General features: G+C 47.2%; 1 protein-coding gene across 1 annotated transcript in view; it reads right to left on the bottom strand.

The window, feature by feature from the left end:
* The window catches only part of LOC138656667 (bifunctional heparan sulfate N-deacetylase/N-sulfotransferase 4-like), a 1,389,166-nt gene that overhangs the window by 595,584 nt on the left and 773,843 nt on the right, over positions 1-19,739 (bottom strand). The window contains exon 6 of the mRNA XM_069743763.1: positions 477-605. Within this exon, the coding sequence (XP_069599864.1) occupies positions 477-605 (129 nt within the window). The remainder of the gene's footprint in view (positions 1-476; positions 606-19,739) is intronic.

Raw genomic sequence — 19,739 nt, 5'->3', positions numbered from 1 at the left:
TTATCAGAAGGAGATTATGACTACAGGACAAGCAGGACAAGTAGCCTTGTGCATCCTAGTCCAACCACTCCCCCAACACTGATTAGCAGCTCTCCTTCAGAAAGCTGTGGTGTTGGGGAGATTATAAACAGCTCAACTTCTCAATTGTGCTACATCGGCAGCAGAGCAAACTGTGGCTCTGTCAGAACTGCTGCACATAGTAAATTAAGTGATACTGCGCAGTAATCAGGTTCTCTGTCCCTACCCCATGCAGCTGACAGATTCCATTTAAAGCCATGGAAGACAAACTTGACCAATTCAATTAATAAACCGAGGCAAGGCAATTTAAATCAGAAAAATGAAATTACTTAATTAAGCAGGAAAACATGCTACTGATCTTTCTAAAGAACTGGCATCATTGTTAAGACAGACAACATTGTTTCTTGTTGACTATTTTATTCTACTTTTCAAGTAAGATTTATTGTAATAAAACTTACAGGATTCAGAAGCACAGTTAGGAACAACTCTCCTCCTTTGATGCTTTTATCCAGTTCACTTGGCCCACCAGGATATTCTTTGTAGAAAATTGTATGTGTGAACAAGCCACAAGTTTGCCGAGGAAGAACCTAGTTCATAAAGCAAGATAATATCATATTAAAAGACCATTACAGTCATGCATAAATGAGTAATTAAATTGTCAATGGTCGGAACACGAGCCAACTTATAGCATGTATGTGACCAAAGTCTGATTGACAAATAGTTATAACGTTAAGCATTTTTATATCAAAATAACTTTAAGATGTTGATCATTTTCAAGTAAAATCGAGGGATAGTCAGATAATAATCCTTTTAAATACCAACATTTGTAGACACCTCTCCCTTATTCTCCATGAATCAGCAGTGGGGCAGTGCGCCAACAGAAGGGGTTAAAGCAGGTAAATAGCACTTATTGTTATTTTAAAGCCTTACATAACTGTTTCTTACCTTGATGTGAAATTGAAAAATCCTGTTAAGCCAAATATCAATACTTAAGCCAAATTTTATAATATTTCTATCTTTAGCGGGAACCTGTCACCAAAAAATTGCAGTCCAGTCTGACTGGATCACGATACGGCTGGAAAAAAAATTGCAGCATGCTGTGATTGTAATCAGAAAACGGATCGCATCCCGCAATAGAAGTCAATGGGTGAGAGAAATAAATCGCACAGCACTCGCACCATGTGAGTGCTGTGCGATTTTTACGCATCGGTATCCTTTGAAAGCCGGCAATTCATATGCGGCTACTGTAAAAACAAACTGACAGGTTACAATAGAAAATATAGATAACCTACATACACCTAGAATAGGTATATATATATATATACATATATATATATATATATACATACACTGCTCAAAAAAATAAAGCGAACACTTAAACAACAGAATTTAACTCCAAGTAAATCAAACTTCTGTGAAATCAAACTGTCCACTTAGGAAGCAGCACAGTTTGACAATCAATTTCACATGCTGTTGTGCAAATGGAATAGACAACAGATGGAAATTATTACCAATTATCAAGACACACTCAATAAAGGAGTGGTTCTGCAGGTGGGGACCACAGACCACATCTCAGTACCAATGCTTTCTGGCTGATGTTTTGGTCACTTTTGAATGTTGGTTGTGCTTTCACACTCGTGGTAGCATGAGACAGACTCTAGAACCTGAGTGGCTCAGGTAGTGCAGCTCATCCAGGATGAGATATCAAAGTCAATTGTGGCAAGGTTTGCTGTGTCTGTCAGCGTAGTGTCTGGAGGCTGGAGGTGCTACCAGGAGACAGGTCAGTGCACCAGAAGACGTGGAGGGGGCTGTAGGAGGGCAAAAACCCAGCAGCAGGACCACTACCTCAGCCTTTGTGGAAGGAGGAACAGGAGGAGCATTGCCAGAGCCCTGCAAAATGACCTCCAGCAGGCCACAAATGTGCATGTGTCTGCACAAACGGTTAGAAACTGACTCCATAAGGATGGTTTAAGTGCCTAATGTCCACAAATGGGGTTGTGCTCACAGCCCAACACCGTACAGGACGCTTGGCATTTGCCACAGAACACCAGGACTGGCAAATTCGCCACTGATGCCTTGTGCTCTTCACAGGTGAAAGCAGGTTCACACTGAGCAAATGTGACAGACGTGACAGAGTCTGGAGATGCCATGGAGAGCGATCTGCTGCCTGCAACAGCCTTTAGCATGACCAGTTTAGCAGTGGGTCAGTAATGGTGTGGGGTGGCATTTCTTTGGAGGGCCGCACAGCCCTCCATGTGCTCACCAGAGGTAGCCTGACTGCCATTAGGTACCGAGATGAGATCCTCAGACCCCTTGTGAGACCATATTCTGGTGCGGTTGGCCCTGGGTTCCTCCTAATGCAGGATAATGCCAGACCTCATGTGGCTGGAGTGTGTCAGCCATTCCTGCAAGATGAAGACACCTATTCCCCAGACCTGAATCCGATTTATCACATCTGGGACATCATGTCTCGCACCATCCACCAACATCACGTTGAACCACAGACTGTCCAGGAGTTGTTGAATGCTTTAGTCCAGATCTGGGAGGAGATCCCTTAGGAGACCATCCGCCGCCTCATCAGGTGCATGCCTAGACGTTGTAGGGAGGTCATATAGGCATGTGAAGGCCACACACACTACTGAGCATCATTTCCTTGTCTTGAGGCATTTCCACTGAAGTAGCATCAGTCTGTAACTTCATTTTCCACTTTGATTTTGAGTATTATTCCAAGTCCAGACCTCCGTGGGTTGTTAGCTGTGATTTACGTTGATCATTTTTAGGTGTTATTGTTCTCAACACATTTCACGACGTAATGAATAAAGATTTTCAACTGGATTATTTCATTCATTTGATATCAATGATGTGGGATTTTAGTGTTCCCTTTATTTTCTTGCGCAGCAGATATATATATATATATATATATATATACTATATATTATTATTTTTTTTTCTATGTGTATATATGTTTTCTATTTTTTTCTATTCTAAACTGTCAGTGTGATTTTACTGTATGCACACACAAATTACTGGCTTTTTTATTTCTATCTATCCATCAATTATATATACAGGGTGGGCCATTTATATGGATACACCTGGGTGGGCCATTTATAAAGTTGTATTCAGAAATGGCGGACTTCAAAATGACCGCCATGGTCACCACCCTATATGTATATGTATGTATATGTATCCATATACATGGCCCACCCAGGTGTATCCATATAAATGGCCCACCTTGTATATGTGTGTGTTTTCAAGAATATGTAGTTTAAAAATGATGTGTAAATGACAGAGAATTGATGAATGTAAATGCTCATGCTAAAATCGCATTATGCTGGCTAACAGATGTAAATCATTCAGCTGCGGCACAGAAAACAAAATCTCCGAGTACTTACAAATAGAGTTGAGTGACTTTTACTTTTTTAGGATCGAGTCGGGTTTCGCGAAAACCGACTTTGTCAAAAGTCGGGTCGGGTGAAATAGGCTGATTATTTTGAAAAGTCGGGGGCCGACCAAAACACGAAACCCATTGCAAGTCAATGGGGAATCAAAGTCGGCAGTGAGTGGAGGACAGGAAAACACCTACAGAGCCCATTTTAATGCCAAAAACATCAATTCTTAATTCTTTAGCTTGTCAATCTTAATTCATTTTATAATAATAGTTAGGCATTGAAAACAGGGGGTCATTTGACTAAAGTTGTGGGGGGTAGGGCTGGCTCAAGATTTTTGTGGGCCCAGGAAATGCAGAATACGTCACGGCGGTGGAGCAGGGAGAGGTAAGTATTTCAACTTTGCAAGTGCTGTGATCCTGAGCAAGCAGGGGGGCGCAGTCGTTGTTAGGACTGGCGGAACGCACCAAGTACAAGATGAAATGGAACTAGGTGCGTTCGCAGTCCGAGGTCCACCGTGCAGGTAAAAACCCTGCTGCTAGTAAGACGGACTATATGGCGGTACTACAAGTATACACGCACGGGTTAACTGCACCCTGCGTGAAGGAAGCGACCCTGTTGCGTCACAGAACCGTGGTACCGCACATAGAGCGCGAGCAATAAGTCAGCGAACTCAACCCCTACTAGGATTGAAGTCCGATTAGACACTTGCTGGCACAACACCGCAACTGGGTGTGTAAGGAAACCAAATAAAATATAAAGGCACAAGAGTGCGTGCGGTGCCGCACAGACGGACGCCACTAACCACCCAGGCTTGGGTCAGGAAAGCGCAGAGCAAGCGCACGGCGCCGTACAGGCGGACACAGCAACTGGTAGCTGTAAAGTGTGTTACGTGCTGTTGGATAAGTCGGGCGCTATATAGCAAACACACACCTTCCACGAACAGACATTCAATAGGGAGGGTTATTTAAAGAGCGACTTTCACTCACAACACACACACATAATTACAAGACAATACTAGCGCATGGCCGTGCGGTCATGCGCAGTTTATATAGCTGCAGCACAGGAAACAGCTACAGAAGTTTTGCCCTTTCAGGACCTGCCAAAAGGACCAATGGGATGTGCTGCAGTACCTGAGCATGTGACCCTCGATCTCCAACAGGAGATCTTGCCCTGGGCATGCTCAGTGTGTGCAAATAAGGACTTAGATCCAGAAACGTCCACTCGCCGCTGCCCAGCACTGGCTTCAATGGCAGAAGCAGGAAAAGCAGCAGTAACTCTTCGCACAGAGTCAGACTGAGCGAGACGCTGGGATCGACGTCCCTGCTGAGCAGACTCCACTGCGGCTGGAGGAGAATGGGAGACCGCAGCGGGGACGGATCGAGATTCCCCCTGTGCAGCAGAGGAAACTCGACTCCTAACATTACCCCCCCTCCTAGGGCCCCCCCCCTCCTTGGGCCTCGCTACGTTCGAATGCAGCAATGAGCTGCGGAGCCCGAATGTGCTCAACAGGCTCCCAGGACCTGTCCTCGGGGCCATAACCCTTCCAGTCTACCAAATAAAATTTTTGCCACGTACCACCTTGCACCCCAAAATTGCGTTCACCTCATAATCGTCCGTAGACGAACCCGATGTCCCAGCAGATGACTCGGAGAACCGGGACATATACACGGGTTTCAAGAGGGACACATGAAAGGTGTCGGTGATACCCAGGCATGGCGGAAGGGCCAAACGATAGACCACAGTATTAACCTGCTCGAGGACCTTGAATGGGCCCAAGTAGTGAGGAGCAAATTTAGTGGACTCAAATCGCAGCCTGATGTTACGGGCGGAGAGCCACACCAAGTCGCCAGGAGCAAAGGTCGGAGCGGGGCGCCGATGAGCATCGGTGGAGGACCTCATTCTCTCCTTAGAGGCCCGAATGGCATCCTGAGTGCGGTCCCAAGTATCCCGTGCCTCCACAGCCCAGTCTGCCACCCTGGAGTCGGCAGAAGACACGGGCATAGGCACAGGTATCCGTGGATGCTGACCATAGCTGAGGAGGAATGGGGTTTGTCCAGTGCAGTCGGCTACGGCGTTGTTCAGTGCAAACTCTGCCCATGATAGCAAGGGTGCCCAGTCATCCTGCCTGGCTGAAACAAAATGTCGCAGGTATGTAACCAAGGTCTGGTTGGCCCTCTCTACCAACCCATTCGTCTCGGGATGATATGCGGAAGAGAGATTTAACTCAATGCTGAGAAGACGACAAAGCTCTCTCCAGAACCGAGACGCAAACTGGGGACCCCGGTCACTGACAATTTTGTCTGGCATGCCGTGTAGGCGGAAGATGTGTCTTATGAACAACGCTGCCAAGGCCCGTGCAGAAGGTAACCGTGGGAGCGGCACCAAATGCACCATTTTCGAGAAATGATCGGTAATAACCCAAATGATGGTACAGCCGCGAGACTTGGGCAAACCCACTACAAAGTCCATCCCGACCATCTCCCAGGGCCTGTCTGCCACCGGCAAGGGATAGAGTAACCCAGACGGCCGTTGTCGAGGAGACTTATTTTTGGCGCATGAGACACACGCCAGAACGTAATCTCTGACATCTCGGACCATATGCGGCCACCAGTACGTCCTCGCCAGTAGCTCAGATGTCCTCTTTGTCCCAAAGTGTCCACCCACCCTGGACGAATGAGCCCAAGAGAGAACCTCCGGTCGCAAATTAATGGACACAAAAGTCTTGCCCAGAGGCACAGACTCTAGCGAAACCGGCGCTATGGTTCTCAGGCTCTCGGAAGGGACAATAAGCCGAGGCTCCTCTTCCTCCTCCTCAGTTGACATAAGGGAGAGAGAGAAAGCGTCAGCACGGATATTCTTCTCCCCGGCGAGAAAATGAAGGGAAAAGTGGAACCGGGAGAAGAACAGGGACCATCTGGCCTGGCGAGAATTTAGCCGCTGGGCTGTCTGCAAATAGACCAAATTTTTGTGGTCCGTGTAAACTTGGAAGGGAAACCGCGCACCTTCCAGAAGGTGTCTCCACTCCGAAAAGGCCAACTTCATTGCCAGCAACTCCCTGTCCCCGATGGAGTAGTTTCTCTCCGCTGGCGTGAAGGTCTTAGAGAAGAAGAAGCATGGATGCTTCCGACCTTGAGCATCCTTTTGATAGAGGACTGCTCCAGCACCAACGGACGAGGCATCCACCTCCATTAGGAATGGCTTATCCACATCGGGACGATGTAAGATGGGAGCGCTAGCAAAGTGGGACTTAATAGAAGTGAAGGCCTTGGAGACCTCTTCCGACCACAATTTGGGATTCGCTCCCTTCTTGGTGAGGGCTACCAAGGGAGCTACCAGAGTTGAGAAGTGGGGAATGAACTGGCGGTAATAGTTTATGAACCCCATAAAGCGCTGCACCGCTTTAAGAGAATGGGGCTCTTGCCAGTCCATCACAGCCTGTAGTTTGGCAGGATCCATAGCCAATCCCTGGGCGGAGATGATATAGCCCAGGAAAGGTAAAGACTCCTGCTCAAACATACACTTCTCCAACTTTGCATAAAGAGAGTTTGCCCGTAGGAGGTCGAAGACTCTGCCAACATCTCTCCGGTGGGAGTCAATATCTGGAGAAAAGATGAGAATATCATCCAGATAGACTACTACCGAGGTGGAAAGCATATCCCGGAAGATGTCGTTGACAAAGTCTTGGAAAACGGCTGGGGCATTACATAGCCCGAAGGGCATTACCAGATACTCATAGTGCCCATCTCTGGTGTTAAACGCCGTTTTCCATTCGTCCCCCTCACGGATGCGAATCAGGTTGTAAGCACCCCGCAGATCTAGTTTAGTAAACACCCTTGCTCCCCGAAGCCTATCGAAAAGCTCAGATATCAAGGGCAAAGGATACTTGTTCTTAACGGTGATAGCGTTAAGACCCCTGTAGTCTATGCATGGACGTAGTTCCCCATTCTTCTTCTGCACGAAAAAGAAGCCTGCCCCAGCAGGTGACACCGACTTCCTGATGAACCCTCTTGCCAGATTCTCTTGAATGTACTGAGACTTTGCCTCCGTCTCCGGGAGAGATAATGGATAGACTCGACCCCGGTGAGGCTCAGCACCAGGCAAGAGATCAATAGGACAGTCATAGGGGCGATGGGGCGGAAGGGTCTCCGCCGCCTTTTTGGAGAACACGTCTGCATAAGACCAATATTGCTTGGGGAGAGAGGATAGATCTGCGGGTACCTCTGTAGTAGCAACCTGAATGCACTCTCGGTGACACCTACCCCCACAAGATTCACCCCATCCCAGAATTCTGCCTGAGGACCACTCGATGTGAGGAGAGTGGTACCGTAGCCAAGGTATCCCCAACAGGACCTCATCAATTCCCTCAGGAATGATGAGCAGAGATATAATCTCCTGATGGGATGGCGACATGGACAGAGTAAAAGGGATGGTCTGATGTGTTATCTGTGAGGGCAGTGTCGACCCATTCACCACTCGTACCGTTACTGGTTGAGGTAGCATAACCAGGGGTATTGCGTGACGTTGGGCGAAGGCAGAAGACATAAAATTGCCCTCCGCCCCAGAATCCACGCAGAGCTCTACCGAGTGGGAGGATGAGCCTAATGTTATTGTCCCCTTAAAGGACAATTTGGAGGCAAACGTCGCCGTGTCTAGTGTACCTCCACCTACTACCACTAGACGCTGACGTTTCCTCGACCGCTGGGAACATCTGGTGGCTAGAGTTGAGCGAAACGGGTCGTTCATTTTCAAAAGTCGCCGACTTTTGGCAAAGTCAGGTTTCATGAAACCCGATCCGACCCCTGTGCGGGGTCGGCCATGCGGTACGCGACTTTTGCGCCAAGCGCCATTTCTCAGCCAATGAAGGTAAACGCAGAGTGTGGGCAGCGTGATGACATAGGTCCTGGTCCCCACCATCTTAGAGAAGGGCATTGCAGTGATTGGCTTGCTGTCTGCGGCGTCACAGGGGCTATAAAGGGGCTTTCCCGCCGACCGCCATGTTACTACTGCTGATCTGAGCTTAGGGAGAGGTTGCTGCCGCTTCGTCAGAAGCAGGGATAGCGTTAGGCAGGGTCCATTAACCACCAAACCGCTTGTGCTGTAGCGATTTCCACTGTCCAACACCACCTTCGGTGTGCAGGGACAGTGGAAGCTACATTTTTTTTTTTTCCTCAGCGCTGTAGCTCATTGGGCTGCCCTAGAAGGCTCCCTGATAGCTGCATTGTTGTGTGTACGCCGCTGTGCAAACCAACTGCTTTTTTCAAAGCACAAATCCTCCTTCCTTTCTGCACAGCTATCTTGTTTGTTTGTCCACACTTTTTATTTAATTTATGCATCAGTCCACTCCTTATTGCTGCCTGCCATACCTGGCTGAGATTACTGCAGGGAGATAGTAATTGAAGGACAGTTCCTTTTTTTTTTTTTTTGTGGGAGATTAAGATTAGCATTTCTGCTAGAGTGCCATCCCTGTCTGTGCCATCTCTCACTCAGTGGGCCATAGAAAGCCTATTTATTTTTTTGCTTGATTTGGGTTCTAAAATCTACCTGAAAAAATCACTACATCAATCAGTGGGAGAAAAATATTGGCCTCAGGGCTTGTGTGCCACTCCTGACTCCTGTGTGTGCCATCTCTCAGTCAGTGGGCCATAGAAAGCCTATTTATTTTTTTGCTTGATTTGGGTTCCAAAATCTACCTGAAAAAATCACTACATCAATCAGTGGGAGAAAAATATTGGCCTCAGGGCTTGTGTACCACTCCTGACTCCTGTGTGCATCATCACTCACTCAGTGGGCCATAGAAAGCCTATTTTTTTTTTTGCTTTATTTGGGTTCTAAATTCTACCTGAAAAAATCAATAAATCAATCAGTGGGAGATTAATATTGGCCTCTGGGCTTGTGTGCCAGTCCTGAGCGTGCCATCTCTCTCACAAATAGTGGGCCATAGAAAGCCTTTTATTTTATTTTTTTTGGTTTTATAAATTCTCCCTGAAAAAAAAAAGGGAGATTAATATTGGCCTTTGGGCTTGTGTGCCAGTCCTAAGCGTGCCATCTCTCTCTCTCAGATAGTGGGCCATAGAAAGCCTATTTATTATTTATTTTATTGGGTTTATAAATTTTCCCTGAAAAAAAAAAAAAAGTGGGAGATTAATATTGCCCTCTGGGCTTGTGTGCCAGTCCTGAGCGTGCCATCTCTCTCACAAATAGTGGGCCATAGAAAGCCTATTTATTTTTTTGGTTGATTTGGGTTCTAAATTCTACCTGAAAAAATCAATAAATCAATCAGTGGGAGATAAATATTGGCCTCTGGGCTTGTGTGCCACTCCTGACTCCTGTGTGCGTCATCTCTCACTCAGTGGGCCATAGAAAGCCTATTTTTTGTTTTATTTGTTTTCTAAATTCTCCCTGAAAAAATCATTTTATTTTATTTGGTTTCTAAATTCTTCCTGAAAAAATCATTTTATTCTATTATTTTTTTTTTCTAAAGTCTCCCTGAAAAAAAAAAAAAATCAGTGGGAGATTAATATTGCCCTTTCTGCTTGTGTGCCAGTCTTGACTCCTGGGTGTGCCATCTCTCTCTCTCTCTCCAATTGTGGGCCATAGAAAGCCTATTATTTTTTTAGCTTGATTTGGGTTCCAAAATCTACCTGAAAAAATCACTACATCAATAATTGGGAGAACAATATTGGCCTCTGGGCTTGTGTGCCACTCCTGACTCCTGTGTGCGTCATCTCTCACTCAGTGGGCCATAGAAAGCCTATTTTTTGTTTTATTTGTTTTCTAAATTCTCCCTGAAAAAATCATTTTATTTTATTTGGTTTCTAAATTCTTCCTGAAAAAATCATTTTATTCTATTATTTTTTTTTTCTAAAGTCTCCCTGAAAAAAAAAAAAAATCAGTGGGAGATTAATATTGCCCTTTCTGCTTGTGTGCCAGTCTTGACTCCTGGGTGTGCCATCTCTCTCTCTCTCCAATTGTGGGCCATAGAAAGCCTATTATTTTTTTAGCTTGATTTGGGTTCCAAAATCTACCGGAAAAAATCACTAAATCAATCAGTGGGAGATAAATATTGGCCTCTGGGCTTGTGTGCCACTCCTGACTCCTGTGTGCGTCATCTCTCACTCAGTGGGCCATAGAAAGCCTATTTTTTGTTTTATTTGTTTTCTAAATTCTCCCTGAAAAAATCGTTTTATTTTATTTGGTTTCTAAATTCTTCCTGAAAAAATCATTTTTTTTTAATTATTTTTTTTTTCTAAAGTCTCCCTGAAAAAAAAAAAAATCAAATCAGTGGGAGATTAATATTGCCCTTTCTGCTTGTGTGCCAGTCTTGACTCCTGGGTGTGCCATCTCTCTCTCTCTCTCCAATTGTGGGCCATAGAAAGCCTATTATTTTTTTTTTCCTTGATTTGGGTTCCAAAATCTACCTGAAAAAATCACTACATCAATCATTGGGAGAACAGTATTGGCCTCTGGGCTTGTGTGCCACTCCTGACTCCTGTGTGCGTCATCTCTCACTCAGTGGGCCATAGAAAGCCTATTTTTTGTTTTATTTGTTTTCTAAATTCTCCCTGAAGAAATCATTTTATTTTATTTGGTTTCTAAATTCTTCCTTAAAAAATCATTTTATTCTATTATTTTTTTTTCTAAAGTCTCCCTGAAAAAAAAAAAAAAATCAAATCAGTGGGAGATTAATATTTACATTTGTGCTTCAGTGACAGTCCTGCGTGTGTGGCATCTCTCTCATTTGTTGCCACCAAAAACAGAGTGTGTAACATTGTGCCTGATTTTCCTTGCGGTTTCACCCACCTGTAAAGGGGTAGCTAAATCATACTGAAGTTATAGCTCACCGTGTAAGTTGTGTGACAGCAACAAATACCGTTCGTTTGGTTACGTTTTTAAAGCAATAAGGAAGTCTGGTGGAAGAGGTCGTGGCCGGGGGCGTTCATTGTCAGCTGGTAATGAGGGTAGTGGTAGTGGTGGAGCATCAGGTGGTCGTGGGAAAAAAAATATTGCACCTAAGTCTGGAGCTGTGGACCCAGGTTCGTCGTCTGGCTACACAAGGCCTCGAACGCTCCCTTTTCTGGGAGTAGGAAAACCGCTTTTAAAGCCGGAGCAGCAAGAGCAAGTTTTGGCTTATCTTGCTGACTCAGCCTCTAGCTCTTTTGCCTCCTCTCGTGAAACTGGTAAATGTAAAAGCAGCGCATCGTTAGTGGATGTTCACGGTCAGGGACAAGTCGCTTCCTTGTCCTCTTCAGCAAAAACAACAACAGAGAAGAATGCTGCAGGCGACACAACGGGTTACTCCATGGAGCTCTTTACACATACCGTCCCTGGCTTAGAAAGTGAAGCAGTTAACAGTCCATGCCCATTACAAGTTGAATCTGACATGGAGTGCACTGATGCACAGCCACAGCCAGACTACTATGCTGGTCCTTTGACTCAGACCACAACATTGCCCTCGCAGGGTAATGATCAAGAACGCTATACCACCGACCGACACGGTGACACAGACGAAGTTGCACACGAGCTACAAGAAGAGGTAATAGATGACTCAGTTCTTGACCCCGATTGGCAGCCATTGGGGGAACAGGGTGCAGGCGGCAGCAGTTCTGAAGCGGAGGAGGAGGGGCCGCAGCAGGCATCAACATCGCAACAGGTTCCGTATCTTGCCCAAAACGCGTGGCAAAGCCAAAACCTGTTGGAGGACAGCGTGGCCATCCGGTTAAAGCTCAGTCTGCAATGCCTGAAAAGGTATCCGATGCTAGAAAGAGTGGAGTCTGGCATTTTTTTAAACAACATCCAATTGATCAGCGCAAAGTCATCTGTCAAAAATGTTCAACTACCTTAAGCAGAGGGCAGAATCTGAAAAGTCTCAATACAAGTTGCATGCATAGACATTTAACCACCATGCATTTGCAAGCTTGGACTAACTACCAAACGTCCCTTAAGGTTGTAGCACCCTCGGCCAATGAACCTAGTCATCAACGCAACATCCCTTCCGGCAGTGTAGGGCCACCATTTTCCGCACCACCTGCAGTATCTGTGCAGGTTTCTTTGCCAGGCCAAAGCAGTCAGGGTCAGGGAATCACCAGTTTCGTAGTAGGAAACACTGCATCTAGGGCACCGGCGGCAACAATACCATCTCCCACCGTCTCTCAGTCTGCCATGTCCACCGGCACCCCCGCTAGTTCCACGATCTCCAGTTCTCCAGTCCAGCTCACCCTACATGAGACGATGGTTAGAAAAAGGAAGTACTTAGCCTCGCATCCGCGTACACAGGGTTTGAACGCCCACATAGCTAAACTAATCTCGTTAGAGATGATGCCCTACCGGTTAGTTGAAAGCGAAGCTTTCAAAGCCCTGATGGACTACGCTGTACCACGCTACGAGCTACCCAGTCGACACTTTTTTTCCAGAAAAGCTATCCCAGCCCTCCACCAGCATGTGAAAGAGCGCATCGTCCATGCACTCAGGCAATCTGTGAGCACAAAGGTGCACCTGACAACAGATGCATGGACCAGTAGGCACGGCCAGGGACGTTACGTGTCCATCACGGCACACTGGGTGAATGTTGTGGATGCAGGGTCCACAGGGGACAGCAAGTTTGGGACAGTTCTGCCTAGCCCACGGTCTAGGAAACAGTTGGCTGTAGCCGTTCGCACCCCCTCCTCCTCCTCCTCGTCCTCCTGCAGAAGCGAGAGCTCGTCCACAGACCGCAGTCGCACAACTACTCCATCCGCAGCTGCCACTGTTGCACACCAGGTCTCCCATTATGGGGCAGCTACTGGCAAATGTCAGCAGGCTGTATTGGCTATGAAGTGTTTGGGCGACAACAGACACACCGCGGAAGTTCTGTCCGAGTTCTTGCAGAAAGAAACGCAGTCGTGGCTGGGCACTGTAGATCTTGAGGCAGGCAAGGTAGTGAGTGATAACGGAAGGAATTTCATGGCTTCCATCTCCCTTTCCCAACTGAAACACATTCCTTGCCTGGCTCACACCTTAAACCTGGTGGTGCAGTGCTTCCTGAAAAGTTATCCGGGGTTATCCGACCTGCTCCTCAAAGTGCGTGGACTTTGCTCACATATCCGCCGTTCGCCCGTACACTCCAGACGTATGCAGACCTATCAGCGTTCTTTGAACCCTCCCCAGCATCGCCTAATCATAGACGTTGCAACAAGGTGGAACTCAACACTGCACATGCTTCAGAGACTGTGTGAACAGAGGCGGGCTGTTATGTTTTTGTGGGAGGATACACATACACGGGCAGGCAGTAGGATGGCAGACATGGAGTTGTCAGGTGTGCAGTGGTCGAAGATTCAAGACATGTGTCAAGTCCTTCAGTGTTTTGAGGACTGCACACGGCTGGTTAGTGCAGACAACGCCATAATAAGCATGAGCATCCCCCTAATGCGTCTGCTGATGCAAAGTTTGACGCACATAAAGGATCAGGCGTCTGCAGCTGAGGAAGAGGAAAGCCTTGATGACAGTCAGCCATTGTCTGGCCAGGGCAGTGTACAGGACGAGGTAGCGGGCGAAGAGGAGGAGGAGGACGAGGAGGATGATGGGGATGATTATATTTTTAATGAGGAAGCTTTTCCGGGGCCACTGGAAATTGTTGGCGCGGCAAGGCCGGGTTCTGGTTTTTTGAGGGACACAAGTGACGTGGATTTGCCTGAAACTGCCCCTCAACCAAGCACAACCGCAGATTTGAGAACTGGAACTTTGGCCCACATGGCGGATTATGCCTTACGTATCCTCAAAAGGGACACACGCATTACTAAAATGATGAACGATGACGATTACTGGTTGGCCTGCCTCCTTGATCCTCGCTATAAAGGCAAATTGCAAAATATAATGCCACATGAGAACTTGGAACTAATATTAGCAACCAAACAATCAACTCTTGTTGACCGTTTGCTTCTGGCATTCCCTGCACACAGCGCCCGTGATCGTTCTCACACGAGCTGCAGGGGCCAGCAGACCAGAGGTGTTAGAGGGGCAGAAATCAGAAGTGGCGTTGGCCAGAGGGGTTTTCTGACCAGGTTGTGGAGTGATTTTGCTATGACCGCAGACAGGACAGGTACTGCAGCATCAATTCAAAGTGACAGGAAACAACATTTGTCCAGTATGGTTACTAACTATTTTTCATCCCTTATCGACGTTCTCCCTCAACCGTCATTCCCATTTGATTACTGGGCATCCAAATTAGACACCTGGCCAGAATTGGCAGAATATGCATTGCAGGAGCTTGCTTGCCCAGCAGCTAGTGTCCTATCAGAAAGAGTATTCAGTGCTGCAGGTTCAATACTAACAGAAAAAAGGACTCGTCTGGCTACCCAAAATGTAGATGATCTAACCTTCATTATAATGAACCACAACTGGATTTCAAAATCTTTTGCCCCACCTTGCCCGGCTGACACCTAGCTTTCCTATGAAAAGGTCTTGCCTGTGGACTATTTTCAATGACTTTTCCAATCTCGTAATTTTCTGCACCTGATTGTCCAGCATACGACATGTTTACACCTCACTAAATGGCCAAACTCCCCACACGGGGCCGTGGTATCGCCACTTGGTGCCAGCACCCGTGAGAGTGCTGTTTGTCTGAAGAGGTGGGTGTGCCCGCTTTTGGTCGACGGCACTGCCACTGGGTCCCTCATAGTACAATAAAGTGTCTCTGGCGGTGGTGGTGCGCACCCAACGTCAGACACACCGTTGTAATATGAGGGGCCCTGGGCCTGTACCGCCGGCTACAAGACAGTTCCCCCCCCCAGCTCAAACAGTGCTCTACCACTTGCAAAATTATCTCTCACAGCTCCACCAATGTTTAGTCTATGCGCTGACATCCTTCAATGCCTGGCACTGACAATACCATTGTATTGACATTTTTGTTATGTTAGGCCTTCGAAGCCTGTCTGCGGTCCCTCCTTCCACTAGGCCTCCACTGACCATTGTACTCCTGCCCGTGTACCCCTGGAACCAATTTTAAATTGCCAACAGCCCTATTTTTTTATGTTAGGCCTTCGAAGCCTGTCTGCGGTCCCTCCTTCCACTAGGCCTCCACTGACCACACCACTGCTGCCCGTGTACCCACGGAACCAATTTAAAATTGCCTACAGCCATCTGTTATTATGTTAGGCCTTCGATGCCTGTCTGCGGTCCCTCCTTCCACTAGGCCTCCACTGACCACACCACTGCTGCCCGTGTACCCCTGGAACCAATTTAAAATTGCCTACAGCCATCTGTTATTATGTTAGGTCTTCGAAGCGTGTCTGCGGTCCTTCCTTCCAATAGTTCTCCACTGACCAGACCAATGCTGGCCGTGTACCCCTGGAACCCAGCTGAAAGTGCATGTAGCCTCCTTTTTTTCTTTGTTTTATATTTAGAAAGCCCAGATGAACTACGCTGTGCAACGGTTCAAGCTACCCAGTCGACATTTCTTTTGTGAGAAAAGCCATCCCAGCCCTCCACCGGCATGAAAAAGTCTGCATTGTCATAGCACTCAGGCAATCAAACAGTAGAAAGGTGCACCTGACAAGAGACGCATGGACCAGTAGGCATGTTCACAAAAAGTTACGTGTCCATTACGGCGCACTGGGTTAATGTGTTGGATGCATGGTCCACAGGGAACAGCCTACAAAGTCTGTCTGCAGTCCCTAATTCCAATTTTCCTCCGCTGACCACACCACTGCTGCCCGTGTACCCCTGGAACCAATTTTACAGTGTCTACAGCCTAATTTTGTTATGTTAGGCCTACTACGCCTGTCTGCGGTCCCTCCTTCCAATACTCGTCCACTGGCCACACCACTGCTGCCCGTGGACCCCTGGAACCTATTTTTAATTGCATAGAGCATCCTTTTTTTAATAGAAGGCGTACAAAGTCTGTCTGCGGTCCACTATTGAAATTGTCCTCCACTGCCCAGAGCACTGCTGCTTGTGTACCCCTGTAACTTTTTTAAGCTGCAGTGAGCCACATTTTTGGTTTAAGTCCTACTACCTGTGTCTGTCTGCGCCACTCAATTCAGCTGTGTCCCCTTGAAAAAAGCTGAGCGTCAATAGTCTTGTTTTCAGCCTCTAGGAATTTTAAAACTGCATTGGGGGTACAACTTTGGTAGGGCCTACTAACGGTGTCTGCCTCCCCAAGGTGTGCCCCAGGTTTCCTCGCCATTGCTCATTCGATCTTAATGCTCTCGTTTAGTAGTTGTTGGAAACTACACTGCATTAGGCCTACAAATTGGGTATGGGGTGTAGAGAGATGGTGTGTTCCACTACAAGGTGTTCCCCAGGTTTCCTCTCCATTGCTTCGATCTTCATGCTCTCGTTTAGTAGTTGTTGGAAACTACGCTGCATTAGGCCTACAAATTGGGTATGGGGTGTAGAGAGATGGTGTGTTCCACTCCAAGGTGTTCTCCAGGTTGCCTTTCCTGAGCTTCGATCTTCCGGCTCTCGTTTAGTAGTTCTTGGAAACTACACTGCATTAGGCCTACAAATTGGGTATGGGGTGTAGAGAGATGGTGTGTTCCACTCCAAGGTGTTCTCCAGGTTGCCTTTCCTGAGCTTCGATCTTCATGCTCTCGTTTAGTAGTTGTTGGAAACTATGCTGCATTAGGCCTACAAATTGGGTATGGGGTGTAGAGAGATGGTGTGTTCCACTCCAAGGTGTTCTCCAGGTTGCCTTTCCTGAGCTTCGATCTTCCGGCTCTCGTTTAGTAGTTCTTGGAAACTACACTGCATTAGGCCTACAAATTGGGTATGGGGTGTAGAGAGATGGTGTGTTCCACTTCAAGGTGTTCTCCAGGTTGCCTTTCCTGAGCTTCGATCTTCCGGCTCTCGTTTAGTAGTTCTTGGAAACTACGCTGCATTAGGCCTACAAATTGGGTATGGGGTGTAGAGAGATGGTGTGTTCCACTCCAAGGTGTTCCCCAGGTTTCCTCGCCAATGCTTCGATCTTCATGCTCTCGTTTAGTAGTTGTTGGAAACTACACTGCATTAGGCCTACAAATTGGGTATGGGGTGTAGAGAGATGGTGTGTTCCACTCCAAGGTGTTCTCCAGGTTGCCTTTCCTGAGCTTCGATCTTCCGGCTCTCGTTTAGTAGTTCTTGGAAACTACACTGCATTAGGCCTACAAATTGGGTATGGGGTGTAGAGAGATGGTGTGTTCCACTCCAAGGTGTTCTCCAGGTTGCCTTTCCTGAGCTTCGATCTTCTGGCTCTCGTTTAGTAGTTATTGGAAACTACGCTGCATTACGCCTACAAATTGGGTATGGGGTGTAGAGAGATGGTGTGTTCCACTCCAAGGTGTTCTCCAGGTTGCCTTTCCTGAGCTTCGATCTTCCGGCTCTCTTTTAGTAGTTCTTGGAAACTACACTGCATTAGGCCTACAAATTGGGTATGGGGTGTAGAGAGATGGTGTGTTCCACTCCAAGGTGTTCTCCAGGTTGCCTTTCCTGAGCTTCAATCTTCCGGCTCTCGTTAAGTAGTTGTTGGAAACTACGCTGCATTACGCCTACAAATTGGGTATGGGGTGTAGAGAGATGGTGTGTTCCACTCCAAGGTGTTCCCCAGGTTTCCTCGCCAATGCTTCGATCTTCATGCTCTCGTTTAGTAGTTGTTGGAAACTACACTGCATTAGGCCTACAAATTGGGTATGGGGTGTAGAGAGATGGTGTGTTCCACTCCAAGGTGTTCCCCAGGTTTCGTCCACATTGCTTCGGTCTTCCGACTCTCGTTTAGTAGTTGTAGAAAACTACACTGCATTAGGCCTACAAATTGGGTATGGGGTGTAGAGAGATGGTGTGTTCCACTCCAAGGTGTTCCCCAGGTTTCCTCTCCATTGCTTCGATCTTCATGCTCTCGTTTAGTAGTTGTTGGAAACTACGCTGCATTAGGCCTACAAATTGGGTATGGGGTGTAGAGAGATGGTGTGTTCCACTCCAAGGTGTTCTCCAGGTTGCCTTTCCTGAGCTTCGATCTTCCGGCTCTCGTTTAGTAGTTGTTGGAAACTACACTGCATTAGGCCTACAAATTGGGTATGGGGTGTAGAGAGATGGAGTGTTACACTCCAAGGTGTTCTCCAGGTTGCCTTTCCTGAACTTCTATCTTCAGGCTCTCATTAAATTGTGGTTAAATGGAACAACTGCATTTGGCGTACTAGTTGGTTTGGGGCCTACTATCGGTGTCTGCCACTCCTTGCTGTTCTCCTGGTTTCCTGTCCTGAAATTCCATTTTCAGGCTCTCGTTAAGTAGTTGTTAATGTTAGACTGCATTTGGCCTACTAGTTGGGTTGGGGCCTACTATCGGTGTCTGCCACTCCTTGCTGTTCTCCTCCACTGAACAAAGCTGTGCCCCCTGTTTACTACGGTTGCCAATTTTGAACTGCATTTCGACTACTTACTGATTTGGGCCTACTCTCTGTGTCAGCCTCTCATTCGAGTTGTCCTCCACTGCAATGCCCCCTGGTTAGTCCTGTGTTACCAATTTTGAACTGCATTTAGCCAACTTTATTCTTTGGGCCTATATCTGTGTTTCCTCCTCATCCCGCCCATTGCCCAGCCAGTGATAGATGAGTCTGCTGGTACATTGACCCATAATGCAAAATTCCCCGTGCACGCTACACAGCAAGATTGTGACCCTGCTGAAAGTCAGGTCCCCCTTCCCGCATACCATACCACCTTACACGGGGACAAAGAGGAAAGTGCAGATGAAAGTGCAGGTTCCTTCATCAGGTGGGGGGAGGAATACTAGTTGGCGACGTCACTGGCACAGGGCCTCTCATAGTATGCAAAAGTGTTGCTGCCGGTGGGAGGCGCCCCCGCCGTGCAAACACACCGCTGTACATTGAGGGGCCTGGTGCCAGTGCCAATGCCGAGTGGGCCCCCCCTGCTTGCTCAGGATCACAGCACTTGCAAAGTTGAAATACTTACCTCTCCCTGCTCCACTTCCGTGACGTGGTCCAGATTTACTGGGCCCACTAATTACTTGAACCAGCCCTACCCCCAACAACTTTAGCCAAATGACCCAAAATTTAAAATGCCTTCCAATTATTATAAGCTAAATTACGATTGACAAGCTTCTGTAACAAGAATGGATGTTTTTGCCATTAAAATGGGCAGTGTAGGTGTTTTCCTGGCCTCCACTCACTGCCGACTATGCTCTACCATTGACTTGCATTGGGTTTCGTGTTTCGGGCGATACCCGACTTTTCGCCATAATCGGCCGATTCCACTCGACTCGACTTCTAAGATAGTCGGGTTTCGCGAAACACGACTCGACTCTAAAAAGGTCAAGGTCTCTCAACCCTACTGGTGGCAAGATGTCCTGACTGCTGGCACACATGACAA

Source organism: Ranitomeya imitator, chromosome 1 (assembly GCF_032444005.1).
Source record: "Ranitomeya imitator isolate aRanImi1 chromosome 1, aRanImi1.pri, whole genome shotgun sequence".
Classification (NCBI taxonomy): Eukaryota; Metazoa; Chordata; class Amphibia; order Anura; family Dendrobatidae; genus Ranitomeya; species Ranitomeya imitator.
Note: the sequence above shows the minus strand (reverse complement) of the source record. Positions and strands in the feature narration are given on the sequence as shown.